This window comes from Poecilia mexicana, unplaced genomic scaffold, assembly GCF_051168715.1.
Source record: "Poecilia mexicana isolate PSO_F unplaced genomic scaffold, ASM5116871v1 scaffold_7, whole genome shotgun sequence".
Taxonomy (NCBI): domain Eukaryota; kingdom Metazoa; phylum Chordata; class Actinopteri; order Cyprinodontiformes; family Poeciliidae; genus Poecilia; species Poecilia mexicana.
Window position 1 is genome coordinate 384,211 of NW_028263376.1, and position 22,084 is coordinate 406,294.

Below are 22,084 nucleotides of genomic sequence, written 5' to 3' on the forward strand. Positions count from 1 at the left end.
CCCTGCTATCAATCCAACCGCAGAAAAAAAATCTAATTCAAAAAAGAAAAAAAATTGTCCCAGCCATCTAGATATACAAAGGACAGCATGTAAAGCAAAAATATAGTGTGCTCTGCAGTTCCAGAGAAGAGAGAGCAGAAACGGACACCAGGAATAGCACTTTGCCCTGATATGAGCCAATATTATACTCAAATGACATTAATGCCTAGCAAGCTTTCTTCAACTATAAATCTTTTTGCTGACTTTATTAAATAAACTTTCAATCATTTCTCGATCAGCAAAAAGAACAGTGCTTGGAGAAGCTGATGAAATACCATAAAAATAAGCACGCCAAAAACTATTTTTGCACATCTGCAGATCTTGTCTGACATCAGAGTTTTGCTTCACCATCCTCTGCAGCCTACAGCTACAGCTCCACTATACATATACATGTGTAACTCCTGCTCACCTGTCCTTGACCAGCGTGCTCTTCTTAGAGGTGCTGTCTGTTCGGCCTCTGACTCCTGATGCAACGGGCTCCAGGACCACCACTTGGGGCTTATCAAGGAAACACCAGCCATTGTGCACTCCGACGTGAAGCCTCCGTTCTTGAATGACAACCGTACGTTGGGCATCCTCAGGTTCAGGTTGTTTCTAAGAAACAGAGAAGATCACAATTGGGTTATCACACACCCAAAGCTAAAGCAGTTGACATGAACAGTGCATGTGGATGATCTTGTTGATTTCAACAAGATTATTGTCTAGTGTTCAATGTCATGCTCATAAAGAAAATTGAGTCTCTGATGGAGATTTGATCTTAACCCCAACTAAAGATTTAAAGGGGGGGATGATATGTATTTTCCAGGCACAGAGTGTCATTTCAGAGCACCATTAAATGACTAAGTTACCTTCAGTTGTTATGAAAATGCTGCATACATCAAACATAACTTAAAAGAAATTTAATTTTCCAATTTGATGCCTTGAAATCGACATATCTCTTTAAGAAGCTCATACTCTTTCCGACACGCCACATTCAACACGTCATCACAACAATGTTCCTCCATTACGTAATTTACAACTGTTCTTAGGAGCATTGGACTGAAAAGTAGTTTGTATGATAAGCTCTGCAGAGGAGCGGTTCCACCAGGTATTTGCTCACTGCCGCTGCCGCTAGTCTAGAGGAGCTGAGTGAATGAGGAGTGTAGGAGACTGCAACTCTAGGGTAATATGCGGCATTAAGTGAGAGTAAGTAATTCAGCACCACAGAGGACCGACAGAGGAAATTCATGGATTCCTGAAAGGATACAAGCAATACCAGGTGTGCTTGTGATGAGGAGATATCATTATAACATCAGATAAAGCTAAAAAAAAAGCCTAATTTTACATCCCTTTAAAAAACACTTCAAGCCAACTATGCCTCTCATCACAGTTTTTGGGGCAACGGAGAAACCTCTCTGTCTTGCTTTCTAGAAAATACTGTAAAGGAGAAAAGACAGCAGAAGCAGCAGCAGCTTGCAATTGTAGCCTTTATTTTGGCAAAAAAAAAAACGCCAATTAAATTGCGAGAATTAAATATATATCATTAATCCCTTCTTTTGTAATATCACATTCACTGGTACATTCAAACAAAATGGCTTTTTAAAAAATATGTATCTGATGGTGTGAGTAAAGCAAAAAAAAAAAAAAAAGTTTAACTCTTATTTTTTATGAAGGCATACTAAAAGAAAACTAGAAACTCCACGTCCAATCATGTCCTCATACTACTGTCAGCTTATTGTGTTTTCTTCCCCTGCAGACTGGCAGTCAAGGGGCCTTGTACAACTTTTGAACTCCATGAGCCGCAATTATAGAGGAGCGAGCAATTTTTAAGTAAAGACTTTCTGTGGACAAGAAAATCTGTTTGCTGAAATGTTGAATTAGTTGGTAATAGCAGTGGTTTGCCGAGAGATAAAGTAAAACTTCTGACAAAGATGCAAAGGTCTATTAAGAATGCTTACTGAAATGTATTAAGGCTCAGGACCGCACTATAAATGCTTAAATTTTGATATTTGTTTATTGAGACTGAAAATATGCTATTAAATATTAAATGATTTTAAATAGTTTAACATTTAGAAAACCTGCACAGCATGATTAAGAGGAAAATAATGTAGAGAAGCTTAGCCCATTAGCTTAGCCACAAATATTATTGTCTCCATGCCTTGTTGGACCGAAGCCGCAAATCATGGTGAAGTACATGGACATATTTTTCAATAGGTTTGCATTTAAAAGTCCCTTTGACTGATATTATGTCACATGTTAATTTCCAAGGAACTGAATAATGCAATTTCATTAGTTATGGGTCAAAATCATTTAAATGACCACAGATAAATGTAAAACTTTATCACTACATAATGAACTCAAATAATGTGTTGTACTTTCAGAGCTGAATTACTAAAATAAATGAGCCTGTCAATGATGTATATTTTATAAATTCACCTGTACAGACAGCCTTCAAGCTGAGAAAATTGACAGTCATTCTCTTTAACTGCTGCTGAAGGCCTAGTTAAACATCCATTGATGCATTTTCCTTGCATTGATGCTTTCATCTGATCACTGAAGCGTACAGAACACATGTAAATCACAATCTGATTCTGAGAAGGCCTGTAAGCGAGGGACTACACACTTGCTGCTATTTGTTAAGTGAGTGACAGTTGTACACTGGCTGACTGCAAACTGTCTAACCCTGAAACGCAAAGACACCATATGCTCGCCTCTCGTTCCTACTCCTTCCTATTTGTTTCATTTCGGTGTTCTTCTCCCTATAATGTCTCCTACTCCCACTCGCCTTTTCTCTTTCCTCTCTCTTTCCATTGTCATTCTCGCTCTCAGTCCCCCTAGCAGCTTAAAACCTTCTCCATATCCACCCACACCTTCTCAATCAAATTAGCATATCAATTCAGACGGGGGTTTTCTTTTAAAGCAGCAACAGCAGGAGCAGCAGCCTAGCTTGCCTGGATACCAAACAGCCCACATGCCTAACTACTTACTGTTCTTCTCAGGTTACATCTATGCAACGCTTGACTTTATCCTCATCTCATCCTTTTTACAACCTACCCACCGTTTGTATTTTTCATTTCTTCTAAAGCCAAGCTGCACAAAAGCTCGACAACTCATGACATTTTCTGTTTGGTTATGGGAGATTAAGGTTCTTGTCAAATCCTAGCCTTTTTATCCTGTCTGGAAAAAAAAAACAAAAAAAAAACAAAAAACAACCCAATTCCTAACCACAAATGTGATATTTTATTTCAATATATGATTATTTTGGTTACATATACTGTATATATTCAAAACTATCAACTGTCTTGCCTTTATTATGCGTTTGAGGTATTCTGTGTAACTATGCTTGATAAGTACCTGCAATATGTTTTACATCAATTTAACAGCATTCCTGATACATTTTGAATCATCCCGGCTGTAATTTGACTTTAGGGCAGGTTATATAACCGTTTTAGTTTGCTCACACAGGCTGATGCCTTAATCGATCGCAGAGTTACAAGAACAAATGAGGATGCATCAGAAACTGCAGGTGGTATCGTTACATTATAGTTACCTAAAACAAGTAAATATTGCGTACAAAGTCTACATAAACATAATCATGATTTCTCTGCAAATCGATTTACATATTCTCTTCATCGCTTTGAATAACTAAAATATCTAGAGGTGTGTGTGCGTGTGTGTGTGTGTATAGTATTGGATTTTAGTCTACTTTGGAAGAGATTTTAACCTCAAACAGTAAAAGCTTTTTTTCCATTTGTCCAATGCTTAGTGAAACAATTTGAGCTGATTTTAATCAGCATTTTACTTAATTTATCAGTCTGTCATTGTGGTCGTACTTGAACTCATAAGAGTACTGCAACAATAATTACCATTACATTTATGACCCATCATGCCCACTTGAAAAAAGAAACTAGAATGTGCCTATCGGATCTGTAAACTGAAAACTGACATTTAATTACTATCATACAAACATTATTATATATATATTTTTAAATGTGGTGAGTTTAATTGTCTAATCTAATTTATGAATATTTATTTTAAAGATATTGGTACAATCAGGAAGGTCAATAGCAGATATTTTCCATGTAAAGCGAATTTTCTTTGCATGCCTGTTATCTCAGACTTAAATTGTTCATCTGGCTCTTAAGTGCTTCTGCTCTAATGCAGATGAATAAATGTGTTGATAAAAGCAATAAAGCAGCAGTTTTCATACAGACATCTGTTTGTTTTCATTCATATTTAAAGACTTAATTGTGCAGGTTGACTTTTCAGCAACACAACTAACTGATCTGATATGACCAGAATAAACTAAACTGAAAATAGTAAAGACGCACCCAGAAATAAGCAAACAACATTTTTTGTGTGGAAGTTGTTAGTATAAGAAGAGTGAAAGTTAGCCATTTTCAGTATCCACAAGGTATTTGAGGAAGCACAAAAGATGGAGGGAATAAAAATGGTATGAAGTATTTTGACTGCTCATTACTGCTGTTTTGCTGAATTAGTGAAGGGGTGAACTGACCCAAGACTGCTTTACTTTGGGTATACACATATATACCGATGAGAACTTTTGGCAACGTCAGCCAGGCTAATTATATCAACCAATAACACAAAATGCAGAAGTCAGTTGAAAATATCAGCTCCACATCATGTTGCGTTTGGCTTCAAGTATTAAATGTTTTGAAGCACGCGCTTTTGCTTGTGTAATGTAGCTGTCATTGATATATATAACATGAACATCGTGCCACGCATATGTTAAGTATTTATGTATATGGAACACCTTGTGCACAGAACAATAAGTAAAGCTCATCTTGTCCATTGTTATGTCAGATTGTGGCGTTTTATTTTGCATCATGCAGCTGATGTAACTAAGCTTTATAGAGTTAAGATGTTATACCGCCTTTAGTCTCGCTGTGACAGAGTTGCAGCTATCAGCACAAGTGTGACAGGATATCTGTAAATAATTGCTTTCAGTGACATTCACATCATAATGATGGTGTATATTTCCACAGATTGTCTGCGCTCACTATTTCCCTTCACTGCAGTCTGTGAAGGATGACAGGCAAATGGGTTTGTCTTTTGTTGGACAGGTCTGTCATGAAGTGTGTCAGAGAAAAAATAAAAGAAAGACAGGGGAAAAAGTTGTTTTGGAGACATCCGTTAAAATGCTGTTTTCTGCTCCTTCTGTCCCTCTTTTCTTGAAAGTTCCTTTTTCATTTATTTCATTGCTCCCTTTTTCCTCACTCTGTCAGTTTCTCTCTCTCTCTACCTATCTTGCACACTATCCTCTTTCTTCCCCTTCTTGCCTCTGTCTGCTGTCGTCACATATTTCTTCCTCCCTTGCCGGAATATGAATATTTTAGGGCTAAGAAGCTTACAGGAACAATGAAATGGCCCCAAAGTTAAATTATACTCCATTTCTGTAGTCACTGAAGAGGGAATTCTCAAAGAGATGAATACACCGGTGGATCAGGGGTGTGCCCCTCACTTTTTTTCTCATTTACACAGGTCCTTTATTTAATTTGTTTTTATTCATGTGTTTGATATGTCAGTAACTACAACTTGAATTGCTCAACTTGGGATAGAAGTTGCACAAGCTAATTTTGGACCTCAGCCTATACTTGATATAACATACTACACAGTGGACCTATTTGCCATTCAAACAGAAATGAAACTTGAGACGCTGATATACCTTGCCACAGAGCTGTTGGTTGGTGTTTAGATATTAGCTTAGGGCTCAGACATTTTGCACTGTACTTATTAATCAACCTTAAGCCATGTTTGGTGGTTCTAAGTGTTCAAGTATTTGCGGTTTTGGCTCTTCGTGAGTTGCTGCGCTCAAACGTCAAAAGACTTTTCCAGTCAGTTTTTCCATTCAAAAAAGGCAGCTCACATAAGCACTACCGGGTCAATCTGACAGCAACGCTCTTCAGTGTGGATGCTGCTACTGGATGAAGAACTCTCAAAATTGGTTATTCTTAGCAATAACCAATTGCTAAGTGACGTGTTTATACGTGTTTATACTATAAGGTGAGAGGAAGTAGAATGACATAGGAAACTATTTTCTAAATGAAACTATTTTAAATGAAAAAAATTATTGCTTTACTAATACACTATTAATCTCCTGGTTGTGTACTGCAATGACAACAAGTCTTACTCTAATACATGCAATATGCCTTCTACAAATATTCCTTCAACAAAACTAATATAATCATCAGGTGGATCAGTGGTAGAGTGTACACCACACATGGGTTACAGTCCACAACACAGCTGTTCAAGGGTCGATTCCCGTCCCTGGATGTACTAGATGTACTTCCCTTCTCTCTCTGCCGTTTTTTCTGTCAAGCTACTAATGAATGTAGGCCAGTAGTGCCAAAAAAACCATTAAAATATATGAAAGAAAATATGCTGGAACAACACCAGAAAAAGACATTGTGGCTGATCTACAGGCTGAAAAGAGCAACAGTGGTTAGTGTCTCTTGCATCGTTCCACTTTTGTTTTAAAAACTGAAGTACTCTAAAGTTTCAAATGGCACTTTCGTAATAGAATCAGGAGATTACATCTTATGAACAAAGCTTGTTTTAGATGCAATTTACTGCTCCAATTGCTAAGTGAGGCAGGTGGGGGGAAAAAGAGGGTGACATATTAGTAAGCAAAACTAATTTAGAGAGAGACAATAGCAATGTAATGGAACTGCTGAAAAATGAAATGGAGTTTATAAAAACAAAAACAAAAAGATTTGAAATAAATGAAAGTACATTCTTGGAAAATTTCAGAAAAGCTAATACCTTTATGGCAATGGAATTAAATGAGTGGGAAAGTTCTCCTAAATGCTCACAACAGAGAACAAGGGTCAGGATAGCAAAATGTTTGACCGTCCACACCTTCAGTAAAGTTACATTTAAATAAATTCTTTGGGCTGTAAGACATTAACGTATTTAAATCTTGTCAATGAGTTATTTATAATGTATGTATAACAAACTGGTCACCTTACAACAAACATGTTTTGTGGTCCACTGCCCATTTCATGTCATTTCAGGTTTGGAGAATTGATCAGACCTTTCAGTGAGTCATATAAAGGCACAAAGAGCAATTTGACCCTCTGCATCTCCAAGGGCCATTGGCACTGTTGCAGCCTGTGGGTTGTGAATAAGGTTCATTATCCTAATTATCCATGCCTTTTATCCACACCTGTGTGTGGATGAAAGGTGTCCCTGGAGGGACATGTAGGATGATCACAACTCTTAATTTTCCAGCGCTCAGGCTAGTTTTTGTTGTGAAGATTTTATCTTTAATGTGCATTTGGTCATTTCATTTAAAACATGTCTTCCAAAAGGTTTGTTGATTTTTAGTTTCTAGTGATGATTTAAAAGAAATGTAAATGCTTACCATTAGAAATATATAAAAATACATAAATAATGTGTTCCGTTACATTTGTTCAGGAATAAGCTGCCGTTTGGCTAATCAGAATACACATACTACAGGTTGTATTTTGCCATTTTATATTACTCTTTTCTCCAGTAAAAGACAATCTGCTGGTCAGAATACAAAGATGCTCACTGAAAAAAGTAAGCTATAGAATTTACCTAATAAATCTGAGGTAACAATTTGCATCGACTCTTTTGGGGTAAATTCAGTACCATATATTGAGTATAAAATAACTGAACAAAAAATATATGAAATACTTAAAGAAATTGGGTAAAATTTACCTCATATTTATGTATATATTCAACAGCTACTAACTCAGTTAAATTGGGTAAAACTATGTCTTGTTTGCTAGTAGGTAATACCTGCTAATTACAAATAAAGGTTAATTAAAATCAGTTAATAACATTACTTATTCTGATAAGGTAAGATTTACCCCCAAAAAAGACATTCAGATCATACACCTTCTCAATGTTTTTAATCCATAAAGTCATCAAAAACAAAAACACAGAATAAACTGCAGCACAACAGTGTCACAGCACATTTCAAATAATGAACCTGCGTTATAACCCAACAACTTCAAATGTTTCAGTAATGTTGGACAATAAAACATATACCTGTTTTAGGACATCCAGACTGCTCAATAAGAAAGGAGTAGATCAGAGAAAAGGAGAAGTGAGGAGAGAAGAGCAGAGGTGCAAGGGATGTCCAATCACATGAAGATTTTCTTATATCTAAACTCTTGTGTTTCTTCAGCCTCATACAAAAGTGACTGGCCAAATCTGCAATCTGCAGGTGTATTTATACACAACAAATAACTGAACTGCCTTGTTTATATGCAGCAATAATACACTAAATTATCAAAAAAATGAATAAAGTGCAGTACAACAGCTTCACACAACATTTCAATGAATAAGCCGAGCCAATTAACAAGGTAGTTATTTTACTGCGGAAAGTAGCTCTGACAAAAAAATGCTAAACAATGGCAACAGCTCATTGTTTTTTTTGTTGTTGTTGTTTTAGCAATCATAGATCTCACACGATCTGGGCTAGGAGCCTAACTGTGAATATATCTCCTTCCACATGCTAATCAATTCAAAGCACACTTGTGAAGCCAACAATATCGAAAAAAAAAAAAAAAAAGAATTTTGCTCATCCGGACTAAGGTCTTTACTGTCACCATGACAATGAGAGTGTGAGTTGGTGAGAGACAGAGTGAGTTGCTCCTCACACATTGGATATTAGCTCCCCCATATTGAGCATGAGTCATCTATGGCAAGAAACAGTTGCAGCATCATTAGCAGGCTGCTCTCATCCTCCCACTCCCCCCACTCCTTAACGAATTTTAACTGGCACTGAGCTCTCACTGATAAATCATTGTTGCCCTGCTGCTGAAACACACAATTCCAGCCCAAAATTATTAAGTCAAACACAGTCGTGCTGCTGCCAGTCTGTTTCCTGTTCAGCTTCCGACCATTTGTTCTCGACTAGTATGTTGCACAGCATATGTAAAATTGCACAACCACGAGACTAACAGATCACAGCAAAGTTGGTTCCACACAGAAATAAACTTCCAAGCTGCATGTGTTAAATATATTTATCTCCTTAAAAAGGTTTAATAATACATTATTGGAAGAAAGTTTACCATTTCTAAATACAAATGTTTGTTTTGTATAAGTGATATTTTTTTACCTGCCTGGTACAGTCATTATTAAATAAAATCTGTAATAACTCGAAACCTTCTTTAAAAACACCAAATATTGCTAAACATGCATTAATTGTTCCTGGATTGCCTGCTATTTAAATCCCACCTAATAGCATGTCAAGTAACATCGAGCTAGGTATTTCAGCTTTCCAAACTGCATTTTGCTTCAAATATGTTAGATGTATTCAACAGACAAAACATTTTCCACAAATAATTTGAAGCTACATCCCACAGAAAAATCTGAGGATAGGTGAACTTCTAAGCTGCAGATGGAGCTTGTGTGGCTTCATTTGTCTTTATTTCCACTAGTGTAACACTAATAGATTGAGATTTTGTTTTTAGTAATCTTAGGTTGGTCAGTTCCTCTTCTTATTAATAACAGAGTTAACAAATAATGTTTGTCCACAACCACTTTCATCTTGACCTGAGGCTGACTCATGGTGATCCAAACACCAGTAATGCCCGAGTTAATTACGGTTTTAGCTTTAGTCCATCTAATTTAGGACAAAACAGCAACAAACTGGATTGTGACTTAATTTCCAGCATTTGATTTGGTGGTGGAGAATAGATAATCAGCTCAGGCTCAAAATTTAAAATACTTAGACTGAACTACAGAAAACTATATAGCAGATAAAAGTAAACGCAGATTTTTAAAAGTAGTGGAATGCTTTATTAAAGTGCCATATCGAAAGGAGTAATGTGATGGTAATGCAGCAGTTCTGGATAAACGTACAAAATTTTAAAGTCATCTTTCATTTCAAATTTTCAACCACCTCATTTTTTTTATGCCAGCTTGGCTCATCGCAGATCCTCGATGTTGCAATCTGGCCACTCGCATTTGCATTGCTCCTCTTTTCAAACCTCTTGCATATGTACTTTCCTCTTCGCCATGTCATCTACAAATCTAGGTAATGTTTTCACACACAGCTCAGAGGCTATACTGTCTCTGAGGCAGGTGTATTTTTGGGTGTATACAAATACACCCAAAAATACAAATAGATGTTCTCAGAAGTACTGTGGTTATTTTACGTACCCTTGTTTGTGACATCATCAGAAGAAGCAGGAGAATATCTGCAGGTTTAGATTTGATCATATAATGAAAACAATTTATTACAAAATACCAAAAATAAGCATAGTATACACAGTGTTGTACATATTTTAAGTTTGTTCATATCACAGAGAAAAAGCTGAATGAATTAAGATGTGAGAATGTTGCCCATAGTTCATGTTTCCCCAGTCATTTATGTGTATTGCATCATGGCAAAACCAAATCCCATTTTGAAAATATTCAAACAGCGTGGCACAGGAGCCAACTACTTTTTTTTTTCATGGAGATGTTATAACCTGTCTATTTAATATAGTTTATTTTTCATGTTTGCATCACCAGATTAATTTTGAACATAATTCATGTCATCAAAGTCCATCTTTTTTTTTTTTTTTTTGGATGTCTTTGATGTTGCAGGGACCTGTCTGAAGTTAAAGTCAACGTTCCTAACATCACCTGCAATTTCACCATAACACAGGAAGTAGAGAAATCTGGGGAGTTCAGGTTTGCTCTGGAGGAATTCAACTGGACTCTCTAACATTAAAAATAAACCCAGTGTCCATCAAGTCAATCTAACAGGTTTTATCCGTTTCTACCTGCCGTTGTCACAGACGACCCATTGGCAGTTCAAAAGTGAAACCAAACTGACAACGATGGTCAGTATCTGCTCTTAATAACAATTTGACATCAACATGGTTTAGAATGACAAATTACAAATAGTCATGTCATTCCCCTTTGGTTTTCTCTCCGTCGTAATAAGAATACAATCCAAGATGAAGCCTCAAAAAACGGATGATTAAAGTATGATTTTTTATTGGTATTGTAGATGGATGATGTTCATCTGTCTGATGTAAATGACTGAGTTAAATGTCAACAATACTTGTGTTACTCTTTAAAAAGTAGAAACACATGTGACTCTGTAAGGGCTTGAAAACTACTACTAAATTTAGCAGATGCTCATTACGTATTTTTGTGTAATTATATGAATGAAAATCAAAACAATAAACAGATAACACAAATAACATCATTACAACCAATTACTGATGTTATACTGTTATATCAGTTTTCTGATTTCATTTTTAAAGATTAGATAGCATACTGCGTTGTTTTTTTTAAAGTTTTGAGTAAAACCTGTGATATTCACTCCAGGTGATCATACTGTTTAACCTTGAAGCAGCTCATGTATATAGCATATATCAAATCTCTACATTCAGCAGACCCAAATGCTGCATTAATCACAGCTGTAGATTCTTAGATCTACTAACTAAATATCTCTCTAAAACATTTAGAAACTCTAAATAATATAGAGAAACAGTATAACATAGTTAAAAGTGAATAAATGTATCTTTCCTCACTAATCTGCAACGCATCGTCTGTCTTGTTTGGCTCATAGAGACTAAAATCGTTTGAAGTTTGTTTCAACTAATGTCTGGATCCTCTGTCATTACAAAGAGCTGCATCCCATGGATGGGTGATGTGAGCCATGCCATTAAGCCCCATTCCTTTACACTGCATTGGTTACAGTGGTGACCAGCCGGCAGCCAAACCTTCCTCAGAGAACAATGTGCGAGACGCCTCCCATTTCAGAAATGCTCAACCTCCTTTGTCTTTTTTTTTTTTTTTTTTTAATAGTAGCACATCCACAGGGGCAGTCCCACTTGGAGCAAGTTTTGCTCTTTCAGTACAAGTGAAAACTTCCTGGAGCTTTGTTACCAAACTCTTTCTCGTTTCATTAAATCAGCCTTAGGCGTTTTGTTCTGCCTGCAGCATGGCATTGGTCCTTGCCTGCTCCCCTCCTCCTCTTCATCCACTTCTGTTCTCTCTGGTCTTTTGATCAAAAGCTGCGACGGTACAAAAATTCTGACAATATCTCTGGCGCTTTCATCAAGAGAAATAGATTTTATTGGGGCGGAAGGTTAGCAGTTGTGCTACAAGTCATTGAAGGTAATAAACCCTCTGGCTTTGCTCAAGCTGGTGCACTATGGCACGCTTTTTCGAGCAACCCTGGAGGTGAATTGGGCCAGTGTTTTTAACAAGAGGTTACGGTGTGTTTGGAGAGGTTCAGGACAGCAGTTTAACTCAGTCTAAGGCTCACAAAGGTGAGCTATAAATGTGTGGGAAGTAGCTAGAGTAGTTCAAATTACATGCATGTCCGCTTCGGGTGTAGAATGTATGAGAAAGCGAATCATAAAAGAGGCTGGATTGGTCAATGGATGTGAAAATAGCAATACTTATAGGGACATTACGTGAAGACTTTTGGAGCTACAGCTAACAAAGAATTCGTCACATGCTGTGCTGTACAGTCATCTGCCTCCTTTTCCAAGGTCATTTTTAATACCAAACCCCCATTTCTCCCTTGTAACCAGAGTAAGCACATACGTTGGTCTCAAACACTTGCATGCACGCACATTCACCAAACAACAGGAAAACTGAGTCGACGGGTGAGGTGTCACCGTCACTTCGTAGACAGCTTGATGACAATCCAGACGGAGTCACACGTTTAAAGGTCACACACATATCAAGCACACACCCTTTTTCCTTCTCTAGCTATTTCTGTCGCATATACACACAGACACACACCCACACTTTAATTAAAAGCTGTAATCAAGCTGACTTCTGCATGTATTAACACTTCTCACAGACGTGAGAATGCCGTCATACAGCAGTAGCTATAAAGAAGGAAAGAGCTGTGAATACCAAAAAGAGAAAATTATTCACGCTAACATGTCACTTAGCTCACGGAGGGAAACTTGTACTTGACTTTTCATTGTCTGCACTTGGATATAGAGAAGGTGTTATACACATATCCACAGAAAGACTTGACTGCATACGCAAGAATAAAAGTTTAATTGTTTAATGCTTGAAAATAAGTTCAACAGCTCAAAAGGCTGATGAACACATCACTTTGAGCCAAAGTTACGTCTACATTACTAGACATTCTATATATTTGTACAAAAGAGTAGGCAGAGTAAGGTAATCATCATCATTTATCAACTACAAGCTTTTATTAATGCTTTTACAGATTTTGAATGTTCTGCAGTGTGAGAAAGTGTTTGTCCCCATCCTGATTTCCTATCCTTTACATGTTTGCCACACTTCAATGTTTCAGAGCATCAAACCAACCCAAAAGACAACATAAGCAAACACAGACTTGATCAGGAACTTCAGTGTTTCTGGCTCTGACTTCCGAGCGTCTGGCTAAGTGGTTCTCCTAGCCGTAGCATTCTAGTTAGTCCAGACTTCTTGCTGGCACCTAGACATTGCCCTGATGAGAAGGAAAGCACCCAATTCATCCAACTTATGATTAATTGTCAACTAAATTAAAAGTAGTCCCAATCAATTAACTAGTAATGTCCACTTAGACCAACTTTCAGTGTTGTGGTGAGGGACCCTCCAGTTATCCTTAAGCTGAGGCAGTTATAATTGAAGTAAAGCTGAAAAGAAAAGTAAAATGTTCCAAATAGATTCAAAGGTGGGATGGAAAATGCACTTTATGCAGTCGTGTTTTGAAATATGAAGACTCGTAAAGTTTCACCTTAATAGCGCTCCTTCAGCTGAGCTGCATGGCAAAACAGCACCGACTTCATAGCTGAAAATCACCGATTTGCCAAAAAGGCAAGGATGTGATAACAGAAAAGCGAAGGGTATCACACATTAAAGTAGTAAAATGACAGGAAAAAAAGGCATGATGAGAATAAGCGAGGATGAATCTGAGGGCTTTCATGAGTTAAGGCACTTCATGGAGCCAAGCTTTAACATTTTGAGACATAAATTAAAATGAGCAAATAGAAAGGCAAAGGCCAGTTTTATTTTTAAAAAATTCAAGGAGAAAATGCAATCTCTGACACACTAAGCATGAATTTATCAGGTGGTGGTCCAGTGTTGACTATATGCTTAACATAATCAACTCGCAGTGCCCTGCGTTTGACTTTGAGGATTCGAGCCCGGGAGTAGCAAACAGCAGTGAGACGGTTACAATGACGGACAGCGTTGTCATAACAATTCTCATCCCTCCCAAGGACACATCTCATTTAAGCTCAAGTGAACAGATAGTGTGCAGCCACTTTACATATATTTGGTAGTCCAAAGCTGCACCTGTCAAATAAGGTTAACCATCAGGGTTGCTATAGACAAGAAAAAGGGAAGAAAACAGATAAGCTCGATCTACTTTGCAAAGGATATGGCCTAAATGGCAGTGGCAGCTGTAAAGTGGGCCTGTGCTTGTATGCCAAGGAAATGAAAAGTGGGATCAAGGAAATCATCAAGCTCCAGAAAGCAGTGTTGGCAAAGGTGTGTCAATGCCATTGTGCCCATCTATAATTTTAAAAAGTGTGGTAAACAGTAACCTCAGAGTGATGAATTGTACGCAAGATAATATTCAGGCATTGTATGTGTGCCTAGATAGGAGAGTGACAGCGCTATTTACTGTTTGTTGAGGTAATTTGTTCTCCCTTGTAAACACATTCTGTATAATATGCATGAAAATGCTGTAGGATGTAAGATAAGGTAAAAGACACACTGCTTTAAGAGTGTAGATAAACCAGAATGCATCCCTCAGTCTGCACTTGGAGCTCGTTTTTCCTCACTGAATTTCTATTCAGTTGTAAAAGCAATTCAGCTGTCAGAGCTGTAGCATCCTGCAAGATTTTATATATTTAAAAAAAAAAATCCCCCAATATGATTACATACCCATCGCAAGAAACTTTATTATGGCTGCAGAAAATATGTCAAAGGCATATGAAAAGTGAAATGATTGTGCTGGTTGCGAAGACTTGGCCTTACTGTGTTTTGGCAGTCAGCATTGATGAGCTGCAACAGAAGGCTCTCAAACTTCTCCAGGGAAGGCTGGTCAGTTTATCCAGGGTGAAGGGCGTCATCTTGAGCAGCTGAGGCCTCAGCAGAGCGTCTCCTGAGAACAGAGAGAGTATGGCGTCAACATACACGCACACGCATATACCCAGTATTTACACGACTCTTTTCAATAACCTTCAAAGCCCCCACTGAGAGAAAAGGGGTTTTTTCTTTGGGGCTAATGAGGAGGGTAATACACCATCTTTGATAGTGTGATAGTAGTGAAGTCTAGCATGACAGAAATGTGACTCAGTACAGATAAAACAATGAATCACTAATTTTTAACCAATCCATACATTCATGGGAATTGCATGTAATTTACCAAAAATAAATTCTAGCATTATAAATGACTGGAAGCACAAAGGTGACTGATTCTGACAGACAAGGTTACATCACTGTTTTTTGAAGGTATGTATATAATTTTTGTCCCAAGAAATGCTTTGTTGACTGGAACTTGATAAATGTTCAGCATGTTCATTATTGACTAGTGACTAATCAGGGCATGCTGTAAACAACAGTCTTCAGTCTGGATGTTGGTACTGAGTGAGGAAGAGTTGCAATTTAAGAATTTCGGTATCAGTAAGGCATTTAGAAAAGAAAGGGACATGTGAAAGGTTTAAAGTTCTATTTTAAAAAAATCAGTACTTTTGTATGATATCAGGGTGACACCATTGTTGTTGTTGATAACAGGAAGGCTAAATGAAGAACTGGGTTATAATCTACCAAGATCAGAAAAATATTGTATTTTAGAGTACAGTATTGAGAGTAGATTGACATCTGTTCAAAGTCCTTTTGTCAGCTTGTAAAAAGTCAGTTATAAGGAACTGATTTAAAGCTAATCAAGTGATAGAAAATGTTGACTGTAATATATTGGGTAACTTTTTAAGAAGAAACCTGTCTAGAAAAATGGACAATGTCTGCAAGAACACTGTCCATCATAGAGTTTGAGTGGTACTCAAAACTCTATGATTGTTTTGTGTGCTTTTAATAATAAAAATTAAACCAAAAGAGACCATATTAGAAAATGTTCTTGATATAAATTGAATCAAAACTGATTTAAATGAAGTATTTCAGTCAATGGATGAAGTTTGAAAGTTTGACTTCCAGACACAACAAAAACGGGCAGCTTGTTTATATTTGGCTAAAGAGTAATGCCTCTATCCAGTGTTTCATTGCAGCTCCTGTCTCAGAAGCACAAAGTCTAGTTACTCTGAATGCTGTGCGAATATCAAGCTGGTGGCTGTGGTCTTAAAAGGCAGCTTAGGTCTCTGCTGCTCACAGCCCCAGAACATGAAGAGGATTAGCTTGCTACCATACCTCCCACTGACTCCCAATGATTATAGCTCTGCTCTGTCAGACTTCATTACGTTCCCCCTTAGAAACTTACTTTCTAAGTACTGCAGACATTTCAACTTCTGCTGAAACCAAGTTTCTAAAAAAAGACCACTGTGATGAATGTCCTGTATGTTATTGTGACAGCTGGAGGAAGATGAATGTGCAGTTTTGTATGTAATAATGGATTACGCTTGATGTACCAAATACGATAAGTTAAGCCAAGTCATATATGACTAGATTAAATTCAAAAGAACGTATTTAGTTAGTTTACTTCTTTGTTCAGCAGTTTGGCTGAGGGCCCAAAGAGCAATGCTACAAAATCTGTACTTCTGTAATTTTGGAATGAGAAGTCCACAAAAACACAAATACGTCTTTGTAGATTTTTGTTAACTTGTGATCATAACTATGTAAAATTAAGTGGTAAAAATCCTGTCAGAGGACAAAGTATGGTATTTGAAAAAATATTGTCTCAATACGTCTTTCAACAAAATAAAGAATCGTTCAAGAAATGAACAATACGGACTAAAATTAACTGCTAAGTTATGAATGGCTATTAATAGTAAAAATCATTTAATAGAGCAGAGTAAAGAGTGTTTAAATAAATGTTCATTTTATGGTTATCCATGTGAGCAAAAAAAAGATAAAATACTGTCAGCTGTTTGGATGATGGTTGCTCTTGAATGTTGCAATATTTCTCTTATATTTAACTTTAATTGCCCAGCTCCTGAATTCATCTGGTAATGCAGAACTGGGAAATCCAAATGTTAAAGCAAGACAGGAGTGTCCAACAGCAGCTGTTTCCGCAGGCACTTATAATGAGCACCCAACCTCTGCTTGACTGATTCATCCAACACCATGAGAAACTAAAGCAATGAAAGCTATTAGCAACATCAACATTTTTTGGTGAGGCCAAAAAAAATACTGGCATATTTTACAAGCTCAAAATAATTTATTTTTAGAGTATTTCTGGGAACCCAGATATCACATTTCCTCCTTGTGATACACAGATAATTTAATATTTCAGATGATGCAGGCAAAAGACTGATAGAAAACTACTACACTTTTCAACAAATTGAGCTGCTTGGAATATTTACAACAGTGAAAAAACACATGCAAGCATAATGTGAAAACTGCAATGTTGCTCATTAACACCGTTTTAAAACCAAACCTGTCAACCCAATAACCAGATGTAGGTTGAGCAACAGAATCCATGTTGGTTACCCAGGCTGAATGCTCAACTAACTAGCCAGTTTCTATCAGCTTGTTATGCTTGTTTTTCTTGAAAAGGCCAGAGAGAAAAACAATGTATTGCACTGTTACAGTAGCAGTAGGAATAATAGGAGCTTTTCTGTTTTAAATAATAATAATAATAATATGTTAGACATTGTTGTTTGAATTTTTTTTATATACTAATGCAGACTGTAAAGACCGGTAAAAAATAATAAACAGGCTCTTGGATTATGGCAGAGAAATCCCCCCATACATTTCCTAATACTCATCACTGTGCAATCACAGTTTATTCTCCTAAACTGAAGCCTCATGTTTCACCAGATGTAAAAAGCTCACCTGCTGGAGAAGGAATGAGCCCAGGTATGTTGTCCTCTCCAGACACAAGAGCATGCTCAGGCAGCAGATGCACTGCAGAATTCAGTGAAGGATGTGTTTTCATCACACAGTCCAAATGTGCTCCATCAATTTCCTTCAATAGGTTGCCATCTGCAAAAAGACAACAAAAGGCATAATTTCATGAGAAGCAAGCAAAACTTTTTGCTGAATACAAACGAGTTCAATGTGATATTTCAACCTGGCCATTAGCATCAGCCCATTCAAATAAAGGTTATCCATCTTTTTGGTGTCAGGTTCTAATATCCCCTCCAGGAGCAGGGAAGTCACCTGGCAACATGGCATCCAAAGTGCACCCAATTTTTCAATCTTTCATTTGGCTGTTTGTGACGTAGCTGCAATGTTCCACTCCGCTGCAGGCATCATTTTCACGGACTAAAACTGAAATGACAGCCATTCAGCTCGAAACCCAAAGAACCGCTGTGGCGCAGATGAGGCGCGAGACATGAGCAATGAGTTAGACATTGTCATCTTTCACGGAGGTCATTCAGAGACAAGTAGCAACCCACAACTCCTGTCATCAACACAAAGCACAGCTCATTTGGAAGGTTGAGGATAGTAGTGTTAGATACGCTGACGTACGTTGGCTTCGATCAAGCCTGACCAGCATAACAATCTTTCACCGTGGCAGGGTTAATGACTGGACCTTGAACAGCACCAGTTACGACAGAGCAAGCTTCAGTCATGCTCATGAGTGGCTCAACAAGTTGGTACGGCACAATCTGGAGGGGAGTCATTGTACATGGAGAAATGATGCTTCAACTTGAGCTCACCATTTTGATTTCTAATCGTTTCTGAAACTTGGTTGTTTGCTTTATTTCCCTGTCAGCACCCGTGAAAAACTACCACTTCAACTGAACACTTATAGACCCATTAATTTTGGCACATCCCATTCTTTCTTATTGTATACAGTCACCCGCTCCCCTTAGCTGCACTCTTCTGCAAACTAAATACACAGTTCATCAAAAGAGGGGTAAACATTTACTGTCTGAAAGCACTCTTGGACTAACAGATTGTTTGAAGAAAGTGTCTGTAGTAATTGAAAAGCTTACATTGAGAAAAACATCTGAAGAAGACCTATACATGGAGACCATAAGAACAGTTTATTGAAGCTTTACAGCCTCTTGTTTAAGAACGACAAACAGCACTGTCACTATGAACATCCACTAAAATTATGAATGTCTGACATTCAAATAAGAACAAGCACTGCTGATTTACAGGACCTTTCCTCCATATACAGTCTCCATCATTCAATATCAAGCAACAAGACGAAAGAAGAGGCATTTGAACATCACATGATGCTGCTCAAATGCCTCAGAGTAAAGCATATCAAACATCAAAAGGATCAAATCCAGGATTTAAGCTGTGATCAAAATACTGGGGGATCCAACTGAGGACATTGTGACTTTAGACTTCTCCATTTTTGGACTTGGTGTGAAAATGTAACATTTATTTTGCCAAAGAAAAATTATGTTAGCCTTTGTAATTCTTCTACAATAATGTTTTGAAACCAATAGTAATCATGTGTGCTGAAGCAGGGGAATGCCTAAAATTTGCAGGGCAGTGTGCCTTCAGAACCAGGGTCCCCTTGGCCATGTCCTGTCTGGTGACTAGCAATAAAGACACCAACTGCCATAAAAAAGGTATAAAATAAATTGTTAATGTGATAGCATACACAATTCTACATATATATTTATTATGGGGTTTTTACATTTATATTTTGTTGAACAACTAAATCACACATATCATTAAGAAACATGAAACTGTCCAAGGATAAATTGATTAATCGTTTCTTTATAAACCTGCTCCTTTGTCAAATAACCAAACAAACTGAAAAATCACGTACAGTTAATAGCTTATCAAAAAAAAAAAAAAAGGTTGGCAATACTTTGGCCATTTTGAGGGCAAAGCAACTGCCTTGATCTTTTAAGTCACTGTGGGGGAGATTGAGGGAGAAGGATGAAGATGGACTGGATCCCTGCGTTCTTCCCTCTGCTAGTGACTCATCTCTGTCAAAAAGCTTCGACTCTCTCCTGCAGCTCGCTTACAACAAGAAAGGTGCTTACTTCTAAAAATGAAAATGGAAACCTCCATGGTTGCAGCACAGTTTAACCTCTTCTGCAAACACTTTGAGTCACAGAAGAAGCTTTTATTGAAAAGCCATTTCTTACCGTAACACAGCAAAAATGAATGAAGAAAGGAGAGGGAGAAAAAAAAAAAGCAAAATCATATTACTTTCTTGCCACAGATGGCGCCCAGGTGTCAGATTCTTTTTCATCATTTATGTCTTGGTATTTATTATGCATCAGGCTCATGTTGCAGTCAGATGCTGTGCATAGATTAGAGAACTATTCCAAAATATCCTTACAGCAGTACCAGTGGTGTGGTACCTCAGAGTTGGTTGAGCAGCTACTTGGCAAGAGATGTGAAAAACGGGAACCTGGAAGGCTTGGGGGACAAAAATGACTCAGAATGAGGAAAACAGAAATTGTAACTCTGGGAAAACACTAAAACAGAAGAAACAGCATGCGAACACGACATGAAGTAATATTTATATTCATCAGTGTCAACTAACAATCACTGACAGAAGGATTTTAATTCCACTATGTAATATGTTATAATCACACATGTTCTGTGCAAAAATTGGGTTGGCAGTATAAATTATTTCCACACTGTTAGGTCCTGTGGAGAGCTGGATGTGATGATTGCTGGTATTACAACACAAAAGGAAGCCAGGTATTCTGGTCTACATTGCAGTGGCTTGCAGATCATGATTTCTGGTTGGCATGAACAATTCTTTCTAAATGCTAACCAGAGCTAATCTGATCCGTGTTTCAATGGAGTGTTAAGATACACACCTTTGGGTAAATAATGTGTCGGCATCGCTTTAGTTTATGTAGCTACTTCTTTTGTTAAATCAACAGAACAACACGAATCAGAAAAATTCAGTGCTAAGAGGTCCCAACATGTAGACATGAATGCTACTGAATATATGCAAGTGTTACTCAAAGATCACACCAAATATTTCCTTTTAACATAATTATTTTAACAACATAATCTCATGCTATTCTATGCATATGCTCTGTCTGCACCATTTAAGATCTAATCATCTCATTGCCAAAATGTTGAGTGGTTTCAATAAATAAGCAGCTCAATCTATTTTCTATATAGTGTAGCTAATAAAATATCGGACTACTTGGGGTAAACACTGCACATAGAGCGTTGAACTTTCAGCCTAAGATGGTTAAGTAATCATTAACTATAGAAAAAAATGATTTTAGTGATATTACAGTAAAAGCAACTTACGCTATAAACATGTTACACAGTAGGGGTGTATTAAAAACAATACCTCTGTTAACAGGACAGGACTTTGTGTTGTAGCATGCTATTCATTGCCTTACATCTAGATTTGTATAAAAAAAAAGTGTTCATAGATACACCAACAAAATATGACCAGAAAAGAGAGTGGATCTTTTCTGTACTCTTCCACTGAGAAGATCAATCTGCTTTGGACATCTGGTGAAAATTTCACTAAAAGTAATAAAGCCCAGCAGGAAAAAAAAAAAAAACATTTCTGGAACTTTAGCCAAGACTGAATAAGTGATCGAATGTGTACTTGTAAGAGATGCTGCCTCTAGTGTTTCTGTAGCATTCAACTTGCTCATTAGTACAATAGAGACATTTGAATATGTTACATGATGAATACTGAATACATTTTTAAAAAAACTAAAAACACAGCAACAAAGTGGGTCAAACGACACAGAAATTTTCATATGGTAATTATGTGGCACTTCTTTCTCTGTCTAGACTTGTTGCTTTTACTCTCAGATGCTAAATCTACTCATTTTAATTGTGCTGCATATACTATTAATTAAAAGATTAAAAGACAATTATCCATTTATTTTGAACAGCTCGTTTAATCTTAGGAGTTTTAATCCAGTTTCAGCATCTAAATGTAGTTACATATATGGATATCACGCCTGTGCTCTATTTATTCATGAATGCCATTTGGGGGGTGGGGGGGGGGCATTCAAAACATATTTTAAAAAAGTACCTGAAGTAATAGGATGTGCAGCACGTGCATAAA

At 37.2% G+C, this 22,084-nt stretch overlaps 1 protein-coding gene across 1 annotated transcript in view; it reads right to left on the bottom strand.

Annotated features, from left to right (window-relative positions):
• The window catches only part of LOC106919985 (nephronophthisis 4), a gene marked incomplete at its 5' end in the record, with an annotated part of 168,688 nt that overhangs the window by 117,401 nt on the left and 29,203 nt on the right, over positions 1–22,084 (bottom strand). The window contains 4 exon segments of the mRNA XM_014990696.2: positions 449–633; positions 14,971–15,038; positions 15,041–15,097; positions 17,941–18,090. Of these exon segments, the coding sequence (XP_014846182.2) occupies positions 449–633; positions 14,971–15,038; positions 15,041–15,097; positions 17,941–18,090 (460 nt within the window).